This window comes from Triturus cristatus, chromosome 2_2, assembly GCF_964204655.1.
Source record: "Triturus cristatus chromosome 2_2, aTriCri1.1, whole genome shotgun sequence".
NCBI classification, from domain to species: Eukaryota; Metazoa; Chordata; class Amphibia; order Caudata; family Salamandridae; genus Triturus; species Triturus cristatus.
This window is the reverse complement of record NC_140582.1, coordinates 919,681,868-919,705,202: the sequence shown is the minus strand read 5'-3', so window position 1 is coordinate 919,705,202 and position 23,335 is coordinate 919,681,868. Positions and strand designations below refer to the sequence as shown.

The window sequence follows — 23,335 nt, the reverse complement described above, 5'->3', positions numbered from 1 at the left end:
ATTCACAATGGGAGTATTTTGAAGGGTTTTGTTATGCTATGCCATGATGTATTACGTCATGCTATGTTACCGTATAGTACAAAGCAGTCGGCAACCTAGTTGCGATGGGTGTTACCAGACATGGACCTGAGCTCACTTTGTCACAAGACTCAAGTTAAAACTCACTGACGAGGTTTAAGCAGGCAAAAACTGGTCTGGGGCTGCTTGTGTTTCCCTCTGCAGATGACATGGGTTGCTATTTCGGCTTGGATTGTTCCTATTGAAGCTGGACCAAGACTGATCTCTGTCTAAAGTGGCATAGCGGGCAAACAAAGATGGTTTGGAATCCAAGCCTGAGTCATCGTCAGGGGGTGAGAATAATTCAAGAATTCCTTTCATCACTGTCCATTATTGAGGTTTGTTGCGAATTATGCTATGCGAAATTGTAAATACATGATGACACCGTTTCTTCTAAAGTTTATTTTTCACCACAAGTGACCTCGTCTCAAAAGAACCAGGAATCGCTGCACAGGTGCGCTCAATGGTTTAGTTTTATTTATTAATTCAAAAACAAAAACTTGTACATCTTTCTGTTCAGCTTTAGCAGCCACGACATTAGAGTGCCTCAGGCCATGTCACTGGTCTGGACCTATCTATCTCGTAGTTTTATAAACTGCTGTTTGTCATCATTTGTTTAGTTCAGACCAATGTGATGTGTTTATTTACCTAAAGTATTTCTATAGCAGCAAGGAGAGAAAAGCATTTTACAGATCATAAAGTGGCTGTTACAAAAACATAAATGTAAATGGTAGAAAAGGCAGTGGGGTCAGAATTTAGCCAGATGTAGTCCGGGATGGAGTCCCACTGTCTTGGTGTGAGACAAGGGAATGCCTGCTTAGATATTTTGACTTTCGTTTTCTATTGCCTGCCAGTAAACCAGAGTTTTTCCTTGAGGTAAAATGAAGGCCTAAGTATATTGCTCTTAGACTTATGCAGGCCAACTTGACTTCCCCCTCATATTTCACTCTAACTGGAACCATGGAAGCTGTCTTAGGACGGGAGAGATGTGGTCAGAATTCTTTCCATGATGATTTGTGACTAACTAGAAGCTACATGCAAGATATGTTATGTTATGTTATGTTAAAGTGATTTTGTAGAGCGCACAGCTACCCTCCCAGGGTTTCCCAGCGCTAAAAACTAGCAGAAGATAGCAGAAGGAGGTGTGGTAGAAGATTGTGATAGGCCTGTGTGGAATACCACACACGCGTGATCTTGCTTGTGATGATTCCTCATTGCAGGCATGATCACGCAAAATGTTTTCATTTAAACATGTACTGCTCACGAGTCTCACGGCTAGGTTCCTTCTCCATGGTTTCCACGGCCGCACATTAGATGCGGTTGTGGTCTTCGTGGATTTGGACCGCGACCGGAGGGGCTCAAACTACTTTCAATGAAACTTCAAGCAAACTACCTCAAAAGTCTGAAGTCTGAAGACTTTACAGCATGCCAGGATAAAATCACCTACATTTGGATGCATGAGAATAGGCACCTATACTGTAGATCTGAAGTCATTATGAGGAACATAATTGGTAGGAAGTGGATTTCATTCTCTACACAACGTTCTCATTTAAATGTGAGTTTGTTTAGCCTAAGATTAAACCACAATTTTGCACAAGTGACTAGAGATACAGATATCCCAAAGTGGATGGAATAGATTGTCTTTTTTGGGTTTATAGTGGATTGTCAGCAGCAATTTGGTTGTTGTAGGGCTTTTTTCTGTGTGAGATGACACCTGGTGGGTTAGCAAATCCAAGAACGATTTCAGATTTGTTATGTTGGACATGCCTGACATCCGGAGACAGAGCAGAGTGTCAACAGCATATTGATGTGTGCGGATTTGTTTATCTAGAAATGTTATGGCCACTGGCTCCATAGACATGTTTAACAGATGAAGGGAGACTATAGAAGCTTGTGAAACAGCATTTTTCACATAGAGTGGGTTTGATGTAAGTCGAATTTCACAATTTGGGATCTTGAGGAGAGGAAAGATTTAATCAATTTCAGAACAGTTTCTCTCATTCTAGATATTAGTGTCTGAAACACCGAGTCGTGAATGGCCAAGACTGCAGCCGAAAGGTCCCAAAGAACAAATAGGTAAGTGTCTCAAGCATTAAATATTTTGGGGGTATTATCTATTATCTGTAGTGTAGTATTTAAGAGGCTCCTATTCTGGTTTTTTTTTTTATCATGAAAGGAGTTTAGACATAACTCAAAAGTTCTGAAAGTCATTTGGGCCCAGATTGATAGTCTTGACTTATTTTATATTAAGGGGTGCCTGGATTTTTCAGCAAGCTCTGAATGGATTCCACTACCTGCGCAAAGGGTTTTGGGAGCTTGGAATTTTGTGAGTAAAACAGAATGTGTACATTGTTTTATTGTGTGGATGTTAGAAATGGGGGTCTCTAGTTGGCAAGGGTTTGCGCCTTTGTCCACGTATTGACCCTTGCTTCCAGTCAGGATAAGGGAGTTACACTTCTAAAATAACCCCTGCTCACCTCCTTGGTAGCTTGGCACGAGCAGTCAGGCTTATCTTAGAGGTAGTGTATAAAGCATTTGCACATAACCAACAGTAACACAGTAAAAGCACTACAAAAGGACACCACACCAGTTTAGAAAAATATCCAATATTTTTATATATCAAAAACAAGACCAAAAACAATAAAAATCCATCATACAGTTCTCAGAAATCTTCAACAATCAAAAATAGACTTTAAATACAGTTCCTTAAAGTCGATAGCTCCGTCTGGGGCTATCAAGGCGTCGTGAACAACAAATACAAACAGTTCTGGCTGACCGCAGCATTGCGGGCCAGTTACAGTGTCAGGAAGACCCGTAAGACAGTACCTTGAGAAATGCAGGGCGTTGGCAACCTCTCGATGATCCCTGAAGAGCGCATCCGCAGGCTTCGGAGGTCGGTGCAGGAGTCGTTGGGCGCTTGAAGTCACACGCATTGCAGATCGAACTCCACGTGGTTGAAGTCGGGGGCGTCGCAGGCGTCGGGGCTGCAGTGCGAAGTGCAGCGGTATGGCGTGTGATGCTCTCAGGTCGCAGTGCAGGCAGCGGCTCGGTGACGGTCGTCCAGCGGTGTCGGTGAGACCTGGGCTAAGGTGCGAAGTGATGCGGTGCTCGTCGTGGTGCTAGCAGGTCACGATGCAAGCAGCGGCGTCATCGTTGCTGAAGCGCTGTCGTCAGCTGAGGAACTGGAGTCGATGGTGCCAGTGTCGGTAGGCCAAGGCTACAGTGCGGGATGAGGATGGTGCGTCGTGTAACTTATGAGCTGTGCCCTCATACCTCGGTGCATGCAGCGGCGTCAATGTCAGCGTGGACCGGCGTCATTGGGGATACCGGGGCGATAGCGTGAAGCAAGGCGGTGAGGAGTGCGGTGTCCACAGGTCACGGTGCAAGCAACGGCTCGGTGGTGGCGTCAGGTGGCGTAATCAGTGAGACCAGGGTTGCAGTGCGGCGGTGCCCTCTACAGTGCCTTCAGGACACGGAGTCGGCAGCGGCGGCAGCAACGGCGATATAGACGGCGTTGGGTTGCTTTTCTTCTGATGCAGCACAAAACACACAGTTCCCAGTGCTGAGGGCAGAAGAATGTGAAGTATTTGCTGTTGCCCAGACTTCTTGAACAGGGGGCAGGCTCTACCTCAAGCCCTTGGAGAAACTCACAAAAAGAAAGTTGCAGAAAGTTCAGTCCAGTCCTTTCACTGCCCAAGACAGAAGCAGCCACTGCAGGCCAACACAGTAAAGCACACAGCAAAGTGGTAGTCCCTCCTCACAGCTTCTCACGGCTCTTCTTCTTGGCAGTCTTCTTGCTTCCAAAAGAGTTCTAAAGTTCTGGGGTCTGGGCCCCAATATTTATACCACAAATTCCTTTGTCCTCTCAGGCAGAGAGTGTCTGTACTTAGTCCAAACCAGTGTGTTCCTCTCTGGCCCAGCTTCCCAGCAGGAAGCAGAGACAGCATTGTCCAAGGCAGACAGGGCCTATTCAGGTGCAAGGGAAATCTCCACCCACTACTCTAAATGCAGACGGGCCAATTCAGGTGCTAGTGAAAACTCCTCCCACATATCTGAATGCAGCCCTGGTCTATTTAGCCCAGCCCTGACCCATCAGACTGTCTGGAGCTATTGCACATCCCCAGGACCTGTCACTCCAAAGTCAGACAGGGAATACACATCATAGCAGAGGCACACTGGATGGCTAAGCAAGAAAATACCTACTTTCTAAAAGTGGTATTTTTAAACACCGAATGTAAAAATCACCTTTACTAAAGGATGCATCTTTAGATTCTGAGTTCCGGCATACTAAACTTTATTTTCCTGTCTGGTCCCAATAGGAAGTAATATTTATAAGATGTTATAAATTAACTCCCATGCTTTCCTATGGGCCAGATAGCCTTTTATTAGTGAAACACGAAACTGGAAGTATTAACTATGAGGACATGCCACACACATCAGGGCATGTTCTACCTTTCACATACACTGCACCCTGCCCACAGGGGTACCTTGGGCCTACCTTAGGGGTGACTCATATGCAAGAAAAGGGAAGGTTAGGGCCCGGCAAGTGGATGCACTTGCCAAGTCGACATGGTAGTTACAAACTGCACGTAAACTCTGCAGTGGCAGGTCTGAGTTACCTTTTCAAGGCTACTCATGTGGGTGGCACAATCTGTGCCGCAGGCCCACTACAAGCATTTGATTTACAGGCCCTGGCACACTCAGTGGACTTTACTAGGGGCTTACCAGTAAATCAAATATGCCAATCATGGAAACACCAATCCATATTACAAATTTCACAGAGAGCATATGCACTTTAGCACTGAATAGCAGTGGTAAAGTGCCCAGAGTCCTAAAACCAACAGCAGCAGGTCAGGAAAAAAATAGAAGGAAGAAGTAAAAAGTTTGGGGATAACCCTGCAAAAAAGGCCATTTCCAACAGTGGACCAGAGTTCTAGGACAACCTATAGCATTTTTGTCGTTTAATTTAGTCCACAGAATGACAGCTTTGTGTCTTTTCATTTGTTCTTACAGGGCTATCAACCACTTATACATTTTGTTTTTCTGCTGATCATTTCAAGTTTTTTAGTTGCTCTTTTGTTTTCATTGAGACCTTTGGAGTACCAGAGGGCAGCCTGGCTTGTCCAATGTTCTTGAACAACAAAATCATAGGTATACTTCAAAAGTGAAGTTTTCTAGAGTTTTGAGAATCCCTCACACTTGGACACAGCGTGCGACTTCGTACACCCACACATTTGCCTCTGTCTAAAGGCTGTTTGAAAAATTATTGGTTGATGTGCTGTGCTGCGGTTCACTGTAAATTTCTGGTCAGTGAGTAATGCATGCTAATTCATGTAGGGGTTCTGTTCGGTCCTTTACACAGATTTCCAACTTTAAGCAAGGCAGAGGTGTTGTGGGGTTTCCGTGTCAATCAAACAAACTCTACTTCTCCAAGAATATGAATCTTAACTTGGGATCCAGAGAGGCAAGATAGTGCACTGAAATACATGGTCAAAAAATGAGCTGGGGTAGGCTTGGTTCACTGATGTGTATTGAGTCAGAAGGTGATTTGAGTGTTGTGGGCATATATGTGAAACCTCTTGTGTAACTAATATCAAAGTTCCCGCTAAAGTGCACCTAGATGTTGAACTGTAAGGAATAAAACATTATCTGTAAGGTATGCTGCATAGCAGTGACCTAAACGGTGATTTAAATATCACAGTCGTCATCTGTTGGCTTCATTTCATTTTAAGGGGAACCCAGACACACTTGTCCATTCTTTTAGACTTCCTAATAATATGCCTTTGCCCACTGCTTCTTAGGCAGCTGAGAGATTGGTGAGTAGTTAGGTTCCTTATTGTCCTAATTCATTGAGAGGAGGAGCTTTTATCTAATACTTGCCATGGCAGATCCACTGCCCCTCTTGGGTCTGAATCTGACTGATATCTGTGAAATCGTAGTTGTGAAGTTATGTATTCTAGAAATTGCCTCATAACTTCATTTTGCATGATGTATTGGAGTATGATAAGCTAGATAGGGGCCAGTAATAAGTCTGCATCTTCATATCGGTCAAAAAATGTCTTGAAAGAAAAGTTCTGATGAAGTGTTTCACGAAGTTGGGAATGACTCCTGTGATGTCTGCACAAGCGAGAGAAGGCAATATTTTATTTATAAGATTGGAAACAGGAAATTAGATTTTTTTTTAAAGGGTTGTCTTTATGCCTTCTTCTCCAGTGGTTTGAAAGTAGTAAAAAAGATACTGTGAGAACTCTGGGAAGATTGTGACTGAGTCACAGATTTTTTTATTAGAAATACTCTAGGAGGCCTCTGCGCTACTATTAGAACACAAACAGATGTTGTATGAAGAAGATCTGGTTAAGCAGTTGCTGAAATATCTCAAAATTCTATTTCGCTTGGTAAAGAGCTTCATTGATGTCTTTGATGAGGTCAGTCAATTTGACTCTCTTGACAGCCAGTACTGTGTAGCAATAGAGAGGTCCACGCAATCACAGTACTAGCAACCGGTGTACCACATGGACTCCCAACCCATTGGAGCGAGCACCGATAGCAAGAAACCTTGTGAAACAATAGTCTGATTAGCACCTGTTGCCATCTTGTCACTTCCATGAGGCGAATCTTTAACGCCATGGAGGTTACTGTTTACCTAACTGAGCTTATGACTTCGGGGTATGAATACATTTGGGTTTTTTTCTTGAGTATACATTTTAGTAACTTTATTCCACAGTACTGTGGTGGTCGAGATGATAGCAAACTTGTTGCTTTTAGCTATCTAGGCGGCTATGTTTTTTGTGTGTATTACTTAGTTACTCTGTGGAGGGTTCCCTTATTCCTTTTAGCTCCTTTTTGTTTGTGTACACAAAGGAGGAACCTGAGTTTGGCATATTTCATCCAATGCAGGGATCTGCAGTCTAACTGTTGCGCTTCCCTGCCAATGCTCCACGAAAGTCATGGAACACCCACCCGGGACTGCAACAGAATAAAACCTATCATGCTCTAAGTAGCAATGGTGCCCTCGCAGTGTCCAAAGAGTACTGCCTGATGGTGCACTAGGAACACCGTCTTGTCAGCACTCCCTGCCTCAGGTAAGCTCCTGGCAAGGATATAACAGATTCTTGTCAGGTGATGCAGCCTGTGTGCTGTGCCCTAGGCCTGTAATTGAAATGGCCATAGTGCTCAGAACATAGGTAAGTGAATCACTAAAGGGGCAGAAACACCAGTCCTATGTCAGGGTAAAGTCTCTTGAGCTTCTTAATCTACTCTTATAGAAACAAGAATACATGCAGTTAAAATGTTTATTGTTTCATTTAAATCCATTTAATACAAATCTTCCATATCGTTGCCTGGTTTCATAACACATGCTTCACCGTGGTATAGGTGCAGCTTGGGCTGTTTCGAGGCAGTCGGCTGTAACTTTAAGTTATGTAGTCCCTGTATAGCAAGTTTCACAAAATAAAGACGCGGTCTGTTTAGAGGGTCTAATGTAGTCTGTCTACTATTTAACTGTATGGAGCTAACAGCTCCATTATTCAATATATGGACACTTCGTTTACAAATGCATTGAATGACATGAACCTAATCTGGCTATTAGTAACCGTTGAATAGGAATTAATATAGGACTCAAAGAAGCCTGTCTTTTCCTAGGAGTAGTTTAAATGGCATGAAGAATTGTCTTTTAATTTTTGTATGAATTATTTTTTATCATACTGATCATTGGAGTGCACGTAATGACTTTGTTACAAATATACAGAACGACTCCATTCAACATATAAATAGTTTTTATACAATTTGAGGACAGATATACATTAATTAGTCCAGCCTATCTTAAATATGCACATGTGATGCTTAGAAAACAATTGTAAACGGTAAAAAAAATTCAAAGATCTTCAATTATACTTGCTAAATTTAAAGTTATCTTTTTATTTATTACTCTGCAGGGAGTTGTAACACTTCTCATTTACACTCTTCATTTTCCAGCCAGAATACAGGGCCACCCTACACTGTATGCTACTTTTTGCATTCCAGCATGTGATTCAGAGCTGGCCTTTGCTCAGAGGGAGCCTGGGTAAAACAAAATGTGGCTCCCTCTCCCTCTTGTCATCTTCAATTCTCTATGTATTGAAGATTTGGGAGAAGGAGGAAGGTGAGGGGGCAAGATTAAGGAGCGCCTTGAAAAGAAAAACAAATACAAAACAGACAAGGGTGCCTACAGGCTTCATAAAAAGTATTTAATCAAACTTTTTTAGGACCCAAGTGATATGAAGACTGCTGCAGAGAGCTCCTGCGCCCATTTAAAAGACGGTGCCCTGTGCGTGGGCCTAGTACGCACATCGGGCCGGTTCTAGTAGGTTGGCCTGGTGGGCCAGGCCCACCCAAACATAGGAGGAGAGGCCACAGAGTAGGGACCTGTTAAGTGCTTCCTCCATGTCTATAGCCAAACGCTTTGATTTTTTTTTACTTTGCTTACTTTAATTATCAGTCAAGGGTCATCAAGGAACCTCTAGAATACATTTTAAAGTACATTGTTTCAATAAGAACAGTTTTAATTATGAATTGATAGGGAGACCGATACCAGCTTTAAATGATTTTCTCTATTTTTGTACTAGCTGAGATATTAAAATATTGGTCATGCCGGTAAAAAGAAAACAGCTCGTTGGCAACCCTATCTCATGTCTGAGGCAAGCTGAAGTGGGGAGGTGTGTGTTGAAGAGGGGACAGGGATTTACCTGCCAATGATGCAGCAGGTGCAGTGGTACCAGGGCCCAGGGTTATGAACAGCCCTCTGCACCCCAATTATGTTTGTTTCTGTGTGGGAGTTCTGAGAGTGTTATGTAGTTTAGCTTGTGTAGAATGCACACAGTAATATCGTGTAGAATAGGGAATGCATTATACTATTCAGATAATGGCAGTTCATGTCTCATTGGATGAGCAGCCAAAATGTGGAATTACAATGCCTACTAGAATGTATGTGTCTATCTTTTCTCTGCCAGATGCCGTGCTAAAGTAAATAACTGTTTTATCTCAAGTAAGAAATTTAGATTTTGCAGCTATGATGTTTTCTGCATAATTATGGATTTGCCGCATTTGCCACATAATCTATTATCTGATACATAATCTGTAAAAAAAATGTAAAAAATGAATAGCTCAAAAAGATGAAACGTTGCTAAAAATACTGCAATACCTGTTGTAGCATAGTTGAAGTTCCTTCGAAAAGCTGACTGACCACTTTTCTGCTGCTTATTGCTATACTTGGGTAGTAAACTTGTACTACTGAACCTATGCCCAGATAGTGATAACAAGTGTGTGAGACCGGCCTCGTGGCGTGGGCCCTCCCGACCAGCAAGTCACACTACAAACACGCCGAACCTCGTGGGCACGGCCTTTCGGCTTCCGTGGACCAACATCCCGAGGGCCGACCAGATCCCCAACACGCATGCCCGGCCGAGGGAGAACGACACCCCCCCCAAACCAGACCAAGAGGCGCCGACTCTGTCACACCTCTGGTCTCTTCCCCGAGGGAGGTTTCGATCGGCCACCAGGCCCCCGGTGAGCGGCGCCTCTCCTGCTGGGCGTCTGGAGTCCCTCCCGGACACATCTGAACAGATCAAGGGGCTGAGCGACAGGAAACCCCGACACACCGCCCCCCAGGCACCAGACCCCTCTCCGCGAGGACTCCGGACTTCAAAGAGGAAGGGGAGTATAACAAGGGGTGCTGAAGGGACGAGAGGCAGAGAAGACCTGGACTGACGAGAGCCTGCTGACCTGGTCGCGGCTCGATCGCTCACCGAACAGAAGATCGCTATCCGAACTCTGAAACCACCTGAGCCCTGCGGACGCTGTCGCGGCTCCCCGAACTCTGAAACCATCTGAGCCCTGCTGACGCAGTCGCGGCTCCCCGAACCCTGAACCATCTGAGCCCTGCTGACGCCGTCGCGGCTCCCTGAACTCTGATCCATCTGAGCCCTGCTGACGCCGTCGCGGCTCCCTGAACTAAGACCCTCCGGTGCCTGCTGAGTGACTCGCGGCCCGTTCCTCCAAGAGAATCGGCAGAGATCGCCGAGAGAAGCAACATCCCCTCAGCTCGAGGATTGAGAGCTGTGCGCCGGATAACTCGCAGAGACACTGATTCAAAGACTGTCCCGCTACCCCTTTTCCCTCATCACAAGATCGCTGCCGCTTGTGGCATTTACTTTTGCACCTGCCTGCCGGATCATAAAGATCCCTGACAACTACCGATAAAAACGTATTGCCTTATAAACGGCCTACTGTGTGGTGTCCCTCTATCCGAAGAGAGAGTAAGCGCAGCGCGTGCGATCCTAGGTGCGAGACCCTTCCAGGAAGGGTCTCTCTGCTCTTGCTCGGCCTAATTCTGGGAAAGGTGGGCCTCAGGGGGGTCAGGAACACACTCCGTAGCCTCCCCGGGGAACGCCTTCCAACATTTGGTGGCAGACGACGGGATCCGAGCCAACACCTAGAGATCGTGCAGTAGACGGCTGACGCACTACCGAGAAGAATGGAAGGAGAAACTTCCCTAGGTGCCGCAGGCACCAACCCAAGCACGGCATTTCAAAAAGACCAGTTAGAATCTTATACGCACCGAGAACTGAAACAATTTTGCAAAGACTTTGGAATCGCTACCACCGGACTGAGCACGAAAGAGGACTTCCAGGGGGCATTAAAAACCTGGGTCGAGGCAGAAGCTCCCCGGACACAAACAGAAGGAGAAACCCCCAACGAACCACGAAGCAGCCCGGGGAGGAACGGCGCCCCCGAGGGGGGCCTATCCCCAGAGGAACTAGCGGACCGAGAAAGAGGTCGCAACCACGAACTGGAACTAGCAAAACTAAAAATCGAAGGAGAGATAAAACTGGCTGAGAATAAACTGGCAGTGGAACAGTTACGCCTACAAGGAGAACTAGAGGAAAAGAAACGACAGAGAGAACACGAAGAAAAGAAACTCCAACTAGAGCACGAACGTAGCCTAAAAGAAATCGAGCTCAAGGCCAAGAGGGCGGAGGCCCGACCCTCGGAAACCCAACCCATCTCCTCCACCGTGGAACCGAAGGTCCACATCCCCAAAGATGTGGTGAGAGAATATTATAAGAACGACGACATTCAGCAATGGTTCAAGGCCTACGAAGTCGCCATGACCTCCCACCGAGTCCCGCAGAAAGACTGGGGGGCTGGGCTGTGGGGCCGGTTCCTGAGTGAGGGGAGAGATACCCTGCTGGACCTGCCCTCCACGGTAATGAACTCCTACAGTCACATGAAAGAGGCCCTGGTAGCCAGATATGGGCTCACCCCTGAAATGTACCGGCAACGGTTTAGAGACTGCAAAAAGATACCCGGTACCACCTGGGTGGAGTACGTGAACTTTTACAGCCGGGCCTTGGACGGATGGATCAAGGGCAGCAAGGTCTCCACCTTTGAGGAGCTGTTCGACCTAATCGCATGGGAACACTTGGCCGCTAATTGCTTCGTAGAGCTGCGCCAGCACCTCCTGGACAGCAAACTCACAGACCCTCGGAAACTGGCAGTCGAGGCTGACCGGTGGGTGAACACCCGGACCTCCCGGGGCCCCGTGGGAGACTACGGTCGCCACAGTCAGGGACCCCCCCGCCAGAGGGCCAGAGGGAACCAAGGCCGGCCAAGGGAGCTCCCGGGGGGATCCCCGCTCAGCCCTCCCAGAGGACAATCTCCACCCTTTCCAGCACCACCTCCGGCCAGCACCGGGCCACCCGGTAGGCCGGGGCCCCAAATGAGGATCACCTGTTTCCGCTGCCAGCAGACCGGACACTATGCCAGTGACCCTCAGTGTCCCCTGTACCAGCGGACCGCCACCACAACCCCGCCGGCTCGACAGATGGCCTCTGTAGCCCTGGGGGAAGAGATGGAAGACTCCGAAGAATGGGAACCAGCCGCCATGGCCTTGGTCTCCCTAGGGGACCGGGAGATGGTCCCCGGAACGCCCCTGCCCGCCAACACGAAGAAGTACCGACAGCAGGTAACGGTCAACGGTCACCGCATCGAGGGGCTCCGGGACACGGGGGCGAGTGTCACGGCGGTCCATTGTCACCTGATTTCCGAGGATCAGATCCTGCCTGACGCCTTTTGCCCCGTCATATCATCAGACAATTCCGAGAGCCTCTGCCGGATGGCCCTAGTCCCCTTCGAATGGGGGGGAGTCACCGGCAAGTTAAAAGTAGCGGTCCGAACCTCCCAGCCCGTGGACTGCCTCCTGGGCAACGACCTGGAGAACTCCCCGTGGGGACAAGTGGAACGAAGGGCCCACCTCGAGATGATGGGCCTACCCGAGTGGGTATGCGCCACCACGCGCTCAATGACTCTCCGGGCGCCTTCCTCCGAGGGGGGAGAGGCCAGGCCCCTGAGCACCGCCACTATCCCCGAGAGCCAGAATACACCACCAGAGTCCAACAACCCCCTTCTGGACGAACCAACCGCTCCCGGCGAAGAATCCGGGCCTTCCGACCCCGAAGCCCTGACCAAACTCGGGGACTTGACAGAACTGGCCCCGTGGCCCTGCGAAGGGGGCCCCTCCCGTGAAGAGTTCTGCCAAGAACAATCCACCTGCCCGTCCCTCATTGGACCCCGACAACAGGCCGAGGCCCAAGCAGCCGGCGACCGGACTGGCACCCACTGGGTATACTGGGAGAACGGACTGCTTTACAGCGAACAGAAGTTGGCCGAATTGGGATCGGCCCGAGTACTAGTAGTACCCCTACGCTTCCGAAGTCTTCTCCTGGGCCTGGCCCATGATGTACCCCTGGCCGGACACTTAGGCCGGGATAAGACCTACCAGCGACTCGTCACCCACTTCTATTGGCTCAAGATGCGAGCAAATGTGGAGGCCCACTGCAAGTCCTGCCCCACGTGCCAGGCCAGCGGAAAGAGTGGGGGCAAGCGCAAGGCTCCGCTCCAACCCTTCCTCGTCGTCAGTACCCCTTTTGAGCGGGTAGGAATCGACATTGTCGGACCCCTGGACCCCAAGACCGCCCAGGGCCACCGATTCATCCTCGTCCTGGTGGACCATGCCACCCGTTACCCCGAAGCCATCCCTCTCCGCACCGTGACGGCCCCCGTGGTGGGCCGGGCCTTGATGGGGATCTTCTCCCGCATGGGGTTCCCCCGCGAAGTCGTGAGTGACCGGGGTACAAACTTTATCTCCCGCTATATGAAGTCCCTCTGGCAGCAGTGCGGAGTATCGTACAAATTCACCACCCCGTACCACCCCCAAGGAAACGGCCTAGTCGAGCGCTTTAACAAGACACTGAAAGGGATGATCATGGGCCTCGAGGAACCCCTACGCCGGAGGTGGGACGTCCTCCTCCCATGTCTCCTGTTCGCCTACCGGGAGGTTCCCCAAAAATCCCTGGGATTCAGCCCATTCGAACTGTTATACGGACACCCCGTCCGAGGACCCCTGAGCCTGGTCAAAGAGGGGTGGGAAGCAACCCCCCGGGGGACCCCTCCGGACGTGTTCCGTTACATCTTGGCGCTCCGCAACCAGACCCGAAAATTCAGGGAACTCGCAGAAGCAAACCTCGAGGCCAGTCAAGAAGAGATGAAGCGCTGGTATGACCAGAATGCTATGCTGGTCGAGTTTCAGCCGGGCCAACAAGTCTGGGTCATGGCCCCGGTGAGACCCTGCGCTCTCCAAGATAAATGGACTGGGCCCTACAAGGTGATCGAGCGGAAGAGCCAAGTCACCTATCTCATCGATGTGCAGTCCCCGCGGAACCCCCTCCGGGTTCTCCGCGTGAACCGCCTCAAGCCCCACTTTGTACGGACCGAATTAAGTCTACTCCTAGCCACCGACGATGGGGCCGAAGAAGACACCGAGCCCCTCCCAGACCCCCTGGGGGCGAAGGAAACCGATGGATCCGTGGAAGGAGTGAGACTGTCGACCGCCCTCACAGCCCAACAGACCGACGACTGCCGCCAGCTACTAGGGCAGTTCGCGGATCTCTTCTCCCTGACCCCCGGGGTCACCAGCTGGTGTGTCCACGACGTGGACACCGGAGACAGCCCGCCCGTGAGACATCGGGCCTACCGGGTCCCTGATCGGGTCCGGACCTGCATCCAGACCGAGGTGGCAAAGATGTTAGACCTCGGGGTGATTGAACCCTCCGACAGCCCCTGGGCCAGCCCGGTAGTCCTGGTTCCGAAAGCGACTACCCCGGGTGTTGCCCCCGAGCTGAGATTCTGCGTGGACTACCGAGGCCTCAATGCGGTCACCCGAGCAGACGCTCATCCTATCCCCCGTGCCGACGAACTCATTGACCGCCTTGGGGCCGCCTGCTACCTCAGCACCTTCGACCTGACCAGTGGGTACTGGCAGATTGCCCTCACCGAGGGAGCCAAGGAGCGCTCCGCCTTCTCCACTCCGGATGGGCACTACCGCTTTAGAGTGATGCCGTTTGGAATGAAAAATGCCCCGGCCACCTTCCAGCGGCTGGTGAACAGGGTCCTGGCCGGACTAGAGGGGTTCAGCGCAGCATACCTTGACGACATAGCAGTCTTCAGCTCCCAATGGACCGAGCACCTCCAGCACCTCCGTCAAGTCCTGCTGGCTCTACGCCGGGCCGGCCTCACCATCAAAGCTAGCAAATGTCAAATTGAGCACGGCTCCGTAACTTATCTGGTACACCAGGTGGGGAGTGGGCAGGTCGCCCCCCTCCAGCCGAAGATCGACGCCATCTTGTCTTGGGAACCCCCTGCAACCCAAACGGAAGTCCGAGCCTTCCTGGGCCTCACCGGCTACTACCGAAGGTTTATTAAAAACTATGGCAGCATCGCCGGCCCTCTCAAAGAACTAACCTCCAAAAAACACCCCAAGAAAATACACTGGACTCCCGCCTGCCAGAAGGCGTTCGACACCCTAAAGGCCGCAATGTGCGCGGCTCCAGTACTCAAAGCACCCGACTACGCCCAGGAGTTTGTAGTCCAGACGGACGCCTCGGAACACGGCATCGGGGCAGTCCTCTCACAATATGACGACAAAGGCATAGATCAGCCCATAGCCTTAATCAGCCGAAGGTTACTGCCCCGGGAACAGCGGTGGAGCACAATTGAATGAGAGACGTTCGCCGTAGTCTGGGCCCTCAAAAAGCTACTGCCCTACCTGTTCGGAACACACTTCCGAGTGCAAACGGATCATCGACCCCTGCGGTGGTTGATGCAGATGCGAGGGGAAAACCCCAAGCTGCTACGCTGGTCCATCTCTCTCCAGGGGATGGATTTCACTGTGGAACATCGCCCCGAGACTGACCACGCCAACGCGGACGGCCTGTCCCGATTCTTCCGCTTCAGCGAGGAGAACTCCCAAGTGGATGGGTAGTTCTCCCCGTCTTTCAGCTGGGGGGGGCACGTGTGAGACCGGCCTCGTGGCGTGGGCCCTCCCGACCAGCAAGTCACACTACAAACACGCCGAACCTCGTGGGCACGGCCTTTCGGCTTCCGTGGACCAACATCCCGAGGGCCGACCAAATCCCCAACACGCATGCCCGGCCGAGGGAGAACGACACCCCCCCCAAACCAGACCGAGAGGCGCCGACTCTGTCACACCTCTGGTCTCTTCCCCGAGGGAGGTTTCGATCGGCCACCAGGCCCCCGGTGAGCGGCGCCTCTCCTGCTGGGCGTCTGGAGTCCCTCCCGGACACATCTGAACAGATCAAGGGGCTGAGCGACAGGAAACCCCGACACACCGCCCCCCAGGCACCAGACCCCTCTCCGCGAGGACTCCGGACTTCAAAGAGGAAGGGGAGTATAACAAGGGGTGCTGAAGGGACGAGAGGCAGAGAAGACCTGGACTGACGAGAGCCTGCTGACCTGGTCGCGGCTCGATCGCTCACCGAACAGAAGATCGCTATCCGAACTCTGAAACCACCTGAGCCCTGCGGACGCTGTCGCGGCTCCCCGAACTCTGAAACCATCTGAGCCCTGCTGACGCCGTCGCAGCTCCCCGAACCCTGAACCATCTGAGCCCTGCTGACGCCGTCGTGGCTCCCCGAACTCTGATCCATCTGAGCCCTGCTGACGCCGTCGCGGCTCCCTGAACTAAGACCCTCCGGTGCCTGCTGAGTGACTCGCGGCCCGTTCCTCCAAGAGAATCGGCAGAGTTCGCCGAGAGAAGCAACATCCCCTCAGCTCGAGGATTGAGAGCTGTGCGCCGGATAACTCGCAGAGACACTGATTCAAAGACTGTCCCGCTACCCCTTTTCCCTCATCACAAGATCGCTGCCGCTTGTGGCATTTACTTTTGCACCTGCCTGCCGGATCATAAAGATCCCTGACAACTACCGATAAAAACTTATTGCCTTATAAACGACCTACTGTGTGGTGTCCCTCTATCCGAAGAGAGAGTAAGCGCAGCGCGTGCGATCCTAGGTGCGAGACCCTTCCAGGAAGGGTCTCTCTGCTCTTGCTCGGCCTAATTCTGGGAAAGGTGGGCCTCAGGGGGGTCAGGAACACACTCCGCAGCCTCCCCGGGGAACGCCTTCCAACAAAGTGTAAAAAAATGACAAAGTAATGAAGTAATACTATCACAAAATGTGCCTCATTATGCCACATTATGTGTCTTTCCTTGCTGCATGATTTAGTAAAATCTGACACATAATTTGATCCTCCCCTGCCACATAATTTCAGTGGCCCTGTTTAAAATGACTTGACTCTTCACATGTACTAGTAATGGTACTGATCAAAATTCAGTTCAATAAAGAGCTATCAAGAGTTATGCGATTTGGCATGATATATACACATGGTGGCATTAAGGCAAATTATCCAAACGTAACTCAGAACTAAAAAAATAATTCCACAGGTATATTTTAAAATTGATATTGCTAAACATTTGCTGCAAACAAAGTATGATTTCAAATAGATGGACAGTCTCTGTGTACATCACAAGGCATACTTTAGTCCAACTACGTTAAAATGAATATGTACAATTTTTAAGACAAGATTTCATCTGTTCTATTTGGTCACATCTGCTAAATAGTGTTTGGTTACTTTTTACATTTCACTGCATAGCCCTAGGTTGATAAGGCTCACTGTTACAGTGAGAGGTCGCCCTGCTGAGGATTTGTGCACAGAGGCTGCAGAGCGAGTGCTCCTTCAACCTTTAGGACTCAAAGCTGCATCACATACACATTCAGAAAATACATACTGACTACTTGCCTCACATAAGTTATTGTAATGTTATCAATTTAATTTTGTACACCCATCCAGTGTTTAACTAACGCAAAGCACACCACATACATGTACCCACCACATGCCTAAAAACCGTGTCTTTACTCAGACACACAACACAGAAGCACACTCAGACCAGGCTCAAACGAACGCTGCACACAGAAACACCTACAACAGAATAGCCATGGCAGACACGTGCGCATAAACACCACAGACACACACATACATACAATACTCACTCAAACTACACATTTACACAAGTGGATCCCATATACTAGAGATACACAAGCACAAACTTTCACAATTCACAAACAGGACCTCAAAATCTGAAAGCCCAACAAGCTCTCAGTGCTTGTCTCTTGGGAGATTAAGGGGGTGGGGGGGGGGGGGGCAAGCCGACACTAGTCCACTTTATTGTGTGTGAAAAAGGCCGCTTTATTGAAACAGGTGCATATCACAATTTATTTCCTTGGCCACTGCCTTACAAAACTAAAACCTCACTATACAAGAATTTCCTGCCCCCTTGTTCTTTCCCCCACCCCTACGATCCCCACATCAGTTCCTCCATCCCACAAAATACAACATAACATTACATAACCATCATATAACCCAATCCTACCCAATCTGGCCTTTCCAACTCCTAAACTCCCCTGACCGTACCCCCTACTTGTCTTTGTGCTACTGGAACTAACCAACCTATAATCTGAACTTATCCAACCTAGTTACCCTTTCCCTGTTCCTGCTCACAAACTACCAAAACTATAACAACAAACTCCAGCCAATCCCGGCCAACTGTCAACCACCCCGCTTGCACCTGTTCCAAACGACAATACAACAAAACTGCCCCTATGTACCTGTTCCAACAAATGCTGCCTACGAAACACCCCAACTTCCAAGCATTCCGCCCGAAAAAACACCCCCAAAAACCCCCAAAACGTAGGGTGGGCGGGAGGGGCCAAAAAACCTGCCCTCACAAGCGCTCCCAGCCACCAGGTCACCAAACCTAAAATGGTGGCTGGGTTAGCGCGAAATAACGTTATATAGCCTTTGGGCTATCTTTTACAAAATTGGGCTACATTTGGGCTATCCCCAAATGTAGCCCAAAAACCTTGAAAATGGCCGCTACGGCCACTCCCCCCCTCCGCCCTCCCAATCCGCCCGGGGGGCAGACCTCGCTGTGCTCGGCTGCCCCCCAAGCTCCCATTCTTAGTTGAATCTGCCTAGAATAAATATATCACAGTGACCAATGAATGATGAATGAAGTCCAACTGCCTGGACCTATACAATGAGAAGACTGAAGTCGTGATCTTTGGGTTGAGCTCTTCTCCGTGCGACTGCACTGCTAGCCAACAGAGCTAGGACCTACTCCCACCCCTATCACCCATGCCAAGGACCTCAGGATCGCCACCTACTGCAAACTCGACATGGCAGTCCAAGTCAGTGCTGTCACCACCTCAAGCTTCCACACCCTGAAGACAAATAACTCACCTCACCTCAAGGAGCTACACTGGTGCCAATATTGCCACCATTTGTGGACTGATGCATGATTATGCTGAAGCTTTTCCAGTACTTCATGAAATGTAGGTATATGCACCTGTTATAGGGATTGTGAGTACAGCCTGTGAGAGCACCTTTTCAACATTACCTTCTGTCCTCATATCTTGCCGTCACACATTGAATGGAAACAGTATTTTACCATTTAGTGCATGAAATGGAGCTCACCGCAAACGTATGTATTGCTGAGTTTGTAAGTGAGTTTTTAAAGAACAACAGGGCCTGTATTACAAATAAGGAGCACTGTGTGGTAGTAGAATGTTTCTTTCTTATGTATTCTATTGCCATGACTGCTTTCCCACTGTATCTGTAATGCTTGGTCTGTATCCTTTTGAATATGTTGTTATTCGTTCCACATTCTGAGAGCAGTTTCTATTCAGTTACTCTTCTGCTCTTCAGAAGGTGGCTGCTCCATCAAACTACTCTTGAACTTTATCCTCTATGTGGATTTATTACTATTACATACTGTCCCTGTTTGCGCACCTTTAAACAGGTGCTCTAGGCACAAATTGGGACAGTGCACCCTGTTACAATTAATGAGTTGTTCTCAGGGCTGCCGAGATCCCGCTCTAGCCCTGGGGGCAGCATTTTCAGTAAAATACAGAATAGTTGTTTATAAGTTTAGAAATCATATGTTTTACAATGCAGGTGGCATGCTGTCTGCAGTTTAAAGAGGGAAGAGAGATCCCCTTGCAGACAGGTCGAGGTAGTGGCTGCACCTGCCTGCAGGGCAATGTCTGGGGGGAGGGGGTCCATGGTAGCCCCTTAGCACCCTCCAGAAGGCTGGCTTAAGGAGGCGCACAGACTGTGCAGAAAAGTGTTTGTGGCATATTGTCAGTGTGCATCCTGAGGGACTTTTTGTGCCCCTGTGCCCACATACAGGATATGGATGGGGCGAAGAGATAATGTAATGCCCTCATTTGCACGAGACCATGCTCCCATGAAAATGAGGGAATGAGCGCTGAAGATAGCACTGGCTCTGCATGAGCGCCAGCGCTATCAGTATGACAGAAGGGGCTGCACAAGCGGCCCTCCTCTGTAAGACCATGGTGTCCCGGGGTAAACAAAGAGGGCCGTTGTATCTCTGGGGCTCTCTGTGTGATACCGGGCAGAAGGTGGCCTCTTTGACCTCAGCTCCCAGTTTTACAATTGCCAGGCATGAAAACTGCTCTCAGGTATCAAGAATACTGCTTTCTTTTGTTCCAACTGTGTAGCTGTTTTTTAAACTTTTTTCTCGATAAAATAAAAAGAACGCCATGAAAATAAACAGTTACAAAGATCACAGTGTGCAAAGAACTAGGTATTGGGCAAATTGCAAGGAGCATAGCCAGTCTTCCTAGTGCAATGGTGCAAAGGTTTGGGTGGGGTTACAGGGACTTATTTAAAGTTGAACTACTATTACAATGTGCTCGGTCTCCAGGTGCTTTTATTGAAGCCTGGCTTGTTGGAAATTATGAGGGTTGGCCCTGACCAGTATAGACATTTGCTTCTACTCTCAAATAGCTCTCCCATGCTCTGTACGACTGTCTGGAAGAAAATATAATGTAAATCTGGAGCGTGCGGGTTACCTCCAGAATTGTCAAAAATTGGGCACACATTGGCCCATCCAAACGCACCCTCGGCACATCCAGATATACATTCCTGGAACCGGGCCTGACGCACATGCTGTTAGGCCGACCCTGATGCGATTATCAAAGGAGCTGGGTACACATGTGGGACCTTACCTCGCCAGTTCACAAAACGGCTGTTTTCTAAATGTTCAGTATGCATCTTTGTTTTGTAGACATGTGGTAAAAGGCGTTGAAGTGCTATTCATATAACTGGCAGAAGTCAAAAACTGACAATGTAGTATTGTGCCATCCCAAAAGTTGGTGAGGTTTACACCCTTCCAATATTGACAATCTGTTTACATACAGCTCGTAATTCACTACCTCACTGATCGGGTGAATAGGTCACACTCTAGGTTCCCGTTTTTTTGCCCTATGCTCCTCCTTGACCACTGTGCCCTCTGTTGTCTACTGTCTGTTTTTCTACCCTGCGCTGCTCTCACTTCATATTGTGAGCACCTGTTGCTTGTGTCCAGGCACATGAATATCACCATTTGGGGAACAGTAAAAAGGACGGTTCAGAAATACACTAAAGTAATAAATGTACTCCCCTTATTAACTTGCATTAAAGCAGATGACGTAAGTGGGGGAAGCTACAAAGTGTTGCCCTAAACAAAAAGTGGCTTTCACTGTGAGTGATGGCATGCATGTAGACGGGCGCCGCGTCACTCATGCTGTGGAATGGAGGCGGAAGGGGAGCGTTGCTCTGCACATGTCTTTAAACAGGTATAACTGCTTCAGCCAGCAGTGGAGGACGGTGACCCGGGAACTGAATAACAGGGATCATCATTTGGGAATCATGGTGCCGAGACCTCAGGGAAGCGTGTCCGGATAATAGTGACACCGGCGAGGAAGGGAAGGGAAAACACGGGAGCCAATTCTAGAATGGGGCCGGGTGTGGGTGTTGCAGCCATAGAATGAGTTTCAACTGAATGCACTGTTTATCCTCACCAGCCATAGCAGCAGCAGCAGCAGCAGCAGCAGTGTTGGCACCCGTGGGCACCGCGGAGCTCCTAGAATCCGCATCATTTCTTTCGAGCGCTGTTCCCGTGTCGCTGTCACCGGCCCCAGGATCCTCCTCGCATCGCCCTTTCTCCTCAAAGCGCCGCTGTGAGCTCGAGTCAGCTCTAGGCGCCTCCAGCAGTGCCAATGTCCTGCCGGAGGGGAGTGCTGGCCCCCAGCCTGGTTACCTCAGAGGGAGGGAGAAGGCACGTCGCTCTGCCATCTTTTCTGCCCCGGCGACTACTTCTTACGTGGATTACCAGTGGCACTCTCGGGTCCTATTTCCGGGCCCGTCGTGGCCCCTCCCCCGGCGAGGTGGGGGAAGACGGAGAGTCCTGTGCCGCCCTGACCCTTCATCCCCCTCAGCAGGTGCGCCCTAGCGCAGCAGAGCCCACGCACCGCTGGTGCTGTGCATGTCACCACGGGCCAGAGGAGCTGTAGTGTGCTGAAGTGGGTACAGGCACCACTGACACACTGAGAAAAACACCTGAAAGTTTCTGAAAAGATACACGTCCCGAAACCAGTGGTCGAAGTAGGCGGGATCTGAGGAACAAGATGTGCCCATACTTATTTTAATTTAGGAAAAACAGTTCCTCTACTTTTCATGAAAAGACAGCCGTTGAAATGCTTCAGCTGAAGTGTAAGGCAGGTAGTCTCTGCTGTGAAACGGAAGGAGGGTCAGAGAGTTAATCAAGCCTTCCTGTCGGGGTGCCTGCCTACCTGAAAGAAATGTAAATGTGCGCAACTGGTTATTCTGCAGTTGTAAAGGGTGCTTGAAAGTGGGTGCTGGCATTGGAATTACTTGATAACCAGTGCTTTAAATGGGAAAAAATAAGTGCAGGTACTCATTAGAATAGAGGCGTGGCAAGTGGGCGGGGCTAGGGGCGATGCGAAGAGCAATAAACGATCGTACCTAATGACTTATGTACCAGTTGCAGCACATGTCAAAACACACAAGAAATGCGTTTATGGCAGATTAACCCATTACACACATAATTACATGCTCCTCGGAAGCAGAGCGGAATGTGTCCTGGAGGAGAAACCTAACCTGCGCATGCCGTGCTGTGGATCAGGGTTCCGGTACTCTCCCTGGCTACAGAGAAGTGCCGCTACTGACGGCAAAAAAATTTGGAGGTGCCGGTACTCAGTACCGGTGAGTACCGGCCCATTTAAAGCACTGGGCACAGTATTGCATGCATTTTGAGTGCTATTAAAAGGGAGTTGCCAGATGAGCTGTAGAGAGTTTGCTATTAAAGAACAGTTATAAAATAATTGCACTATGCACAGTTTGGATACTAATAAAATCTATATGTTAGAAGCCCTTTTTTTCATCTTAAACCTTTTGGCGCAATATATAGCAGCCTATCTTCTGTGTGTTACACAAGTTGAAAATAATGACTTGCATATGCTCAGTGCTTTATGTCACAGACTGGGACCTCGTAGCACTAAACATACACAAGTCACTAGTTTCCACTGCTCCAACCAGGGTTTAGTTCGGCAGCTCTCTGGTTACAGACACAGACCTCTGCAGTGCGCGAACTAATAAAGATTTCATAATGTACGATGGAGCATTTTACACAGATTAACTTAAATTATTGTTTTCATTTAAGCTGTCCATTGTTTTATATGTAGTTACCTGAAGGTAAAAGACCGAAAAAAGTTACAGAATATTTTGCTTTATTAACTCCTTCAGTGCCCATGACGAGATGGTCTCGTCATGGAGCGTGGTTGCGCTGTGCCCATGACGAGACTATCTCGTCATGAACCCCGCCCGCTAATGAAAGGGCCGGCACAGGGTGGGGAAAGGGCGGGGCACTGAAGGGGTTAAGCCACGTCTTAGACCATGCCCCGACACGCACACTTTTTCAATGCACTTCGCCCACTGCCCGAAACACTGGAAGTAGGGGCCCCGG

General features: G+C 49.3%; 1 protein-coding gene across 1 annotated transcript in view; it reads right to left on the bottom strand.

Moving 5' to 3' along the window:
* SEL1L3 (SEL1L family member 3) overlaps window positions 1–22,085 on the bottom strand; it is a 714,608-nt gene extending 692,523 nt beyond the window's left edge. The window contains exon 1 of the mRNA XM_085642308.1: window positions 21,372–22,085. Within this exon, the coding sequence (XP_085498434.1) occupies window positions 21,372–21,449 (78 nt within the window). The 5' untranslated portion in view covers window positions 21,450–22,085. The remainder of the gene's footprint in view (window positions 1–21,371) is intronic.
* Window positions 22,086–23,335: the final 1,250 nt, after the last annotated feature.